Here is a 1,888-nt window from a genome sequence, read left to right as displayed (position 1 = left end):
GGGAAAGAGGGTGGGGCAACATAGCACCCTCACAAGTGATAATTACACAGAGATCACAGTAATTAAGCAAATCAGGGAACAGGAAGGGGTGGGTAGGACACATACATTACCAGTTACATGCTTAGGAAGGGACTGGCACCCATTTTATCCTCAGCTTTGCAGTTGAGGATTAAATGGCCACGGCCACAGCGGGAACTCGGGCTGATCAGGGATGGGGTGAGGGGCAGCTAGTATAGAGTGGCACTGTGCCTAGCCCATGAGGAGGAGCCTCAGTCCTACAGAGGCCCACTTCCTAGGGTCACTGTGAAACCAGCACATCTGTGCCTAAGGTACAAGAGAGAACACCAGTGACTTCCATCCAGCTGTGGGGATGTAATAAAATCAGTGGCTCCTGAGTGCAAGACATACTCTATCCCCCCTCCTCCACCAGGTGCCAACGTGACAGGTCTGCACACAGTTTACATTTGCAGAAGCACCACTGACCACCCTTAAAGACTTCTGTCTCCCTGTTTTCAGCCCAAATGCCTACATGGTGTGCCTGACCCGATGAGGGGGGAGCTGCCAAAAGCCAAATGTGACTAATGTAAGCAGGAAGCAGGTGCAGGTGCCGGAGACGGAGTCGGCTTACATTGAAATCAGCTATAATTTATGAGGCGATTACATTCTGGACTAATAAATATCATCCCCCAATCTGTTGGAGTTTGACGCATATCGTGTGCATATTAATAGGTAATAATCTGTTCCTTCTGTGTCCTCTGGATGTGCCCCCTCCGTCTTCATACTCATCCCAAAAATGAAGAGCCAGGAGCAGGTTAAACAGGTTCCCCCACACCCCCATGGAATCTTTACCTAAGAAGAGAGATAAGATCCTTCCTAAAAGGGGGCTTGGGGAATTCCCTGGCGGTCCAGTGGTTACGACTCCGCGCTTTCTCTGCCGAGGGCGCGGGTTCAATCCCTGGTCGGGGAAAATAAGATCCCGCAAGCAGGCGCGGGCCATAAATAACTAAATAAATAAATAGGGGCTCGAACTGTCCTCCAAGTCCCTTCAACCCCATCCAGTCTGCAGGGAAGGCAATGGGCACTGGCGGAAGTAGAGAGCAGAGGAGTCAAACAGAAAAAGGACCAGGAGGAAGGGGAGCTGCCCCACCCCCAACTGGTGCACGCTACTGCCTGGGCAACAAGCATCCAAGTTGCAAACGGCTCTGGGCAGAGGTAGAAAACAGCATCCCAACAATCACACGTTGGGATGCAAACCCACCTGGCATCCCCTACACCCAAGGCAAAGACACCCTCCCCCAGCACGCTTAAACCTCCGAACTCTGGTCCCCAAGATTCAGCTTTAGAAGCCCGGGGCTGAAGGCACCACAGACAGCAAAGAACTAATCTCGGGGCTGGCTGGCCGGATGGGGCAGGGGACGGCGCACGGTCCTCAGGGAGCTCAGCAGTCCGAGCCCGCGTCCGGCAAGAAGCGGGAGCCGCGATGCTCATTCCGTGCCGCACTCCAAAGCCCACCCCGTCCAAGGCGCTGCTCTTCTAAGTGTCTCCTCCTCTGGGGGGAGGTGGGGGAAGGGTGGGGGAAAGAGGCATTAGAAACCAAGCCGGGGCTGCCTTACCCAAAAGCCCAGTGCCCAGCCATCTCGCCCGGGCTGCGCCTCGGTGCCCAGCCCCGGGCATCGTGCTGTTCTCTGCCGAGCGCACCAGGGGCGCGGGTACAGGATACACAGGTCACAGCCGCGCTCGCAGCCCTCGGTCTGCAGTCGGCCCCGAGGCTGCCGGGGAGCTGTGCGCCGCCGGCCGGGGCTCGGGAAAGTTGGCGCGGAAAGGGCGAAGAGGGGGAGGGAGGGAGAGGAGGAGCCGGCTGCGGGAGCAGCCGCGGAGGGCAAGGGGA

The 1,888-nt window shown here is 56.9% G+C and overlaps 1 protein-coding gene across 1 annotated transcript in view; it reads right to left on the bottom strand.

The window, feature by feature from the left end:
• Positions 1-1,674, bottom strand: part of SCN4B (sodium voltage-gated channel beta subunit 4) — a 16,428-nt gene extending 14,754 nt beyond the window's left edge. Inside the window, exon 1 of the mRNA XM_007456328.1 lies at positions 1,614-1,674. Coding sequence (XP_007456390.1) covers positions 1,614-1,674 — 61 coding nt within the window. The remainder of the gene's footprint in view (positions 1-1,613) is intronic.
• Positions 1,675-1,888: the final 214 nt, after the last annotated feature.

This window comes from Lipotes vexillifer, unplaced genomic scaffold (genome assembly GCF_000442215.2).
Source record: "Lipotes vexillifer unplaced genomic scaffold, Lipotes_vexillifer_v1.1 scaffold753, whole genome shotgun sequence".
NCBI lineage: Eukaryota > Metazoa > Chordata > Mammalia > Artiodactyla > Lipotidae > Lipotes > Lipotes vexillifer.
The sequence above is the reverse complement of the archived record's forward strand: the minus strand, read 5'-3'. Positions and strand labels throughout refer to the sequence as shown.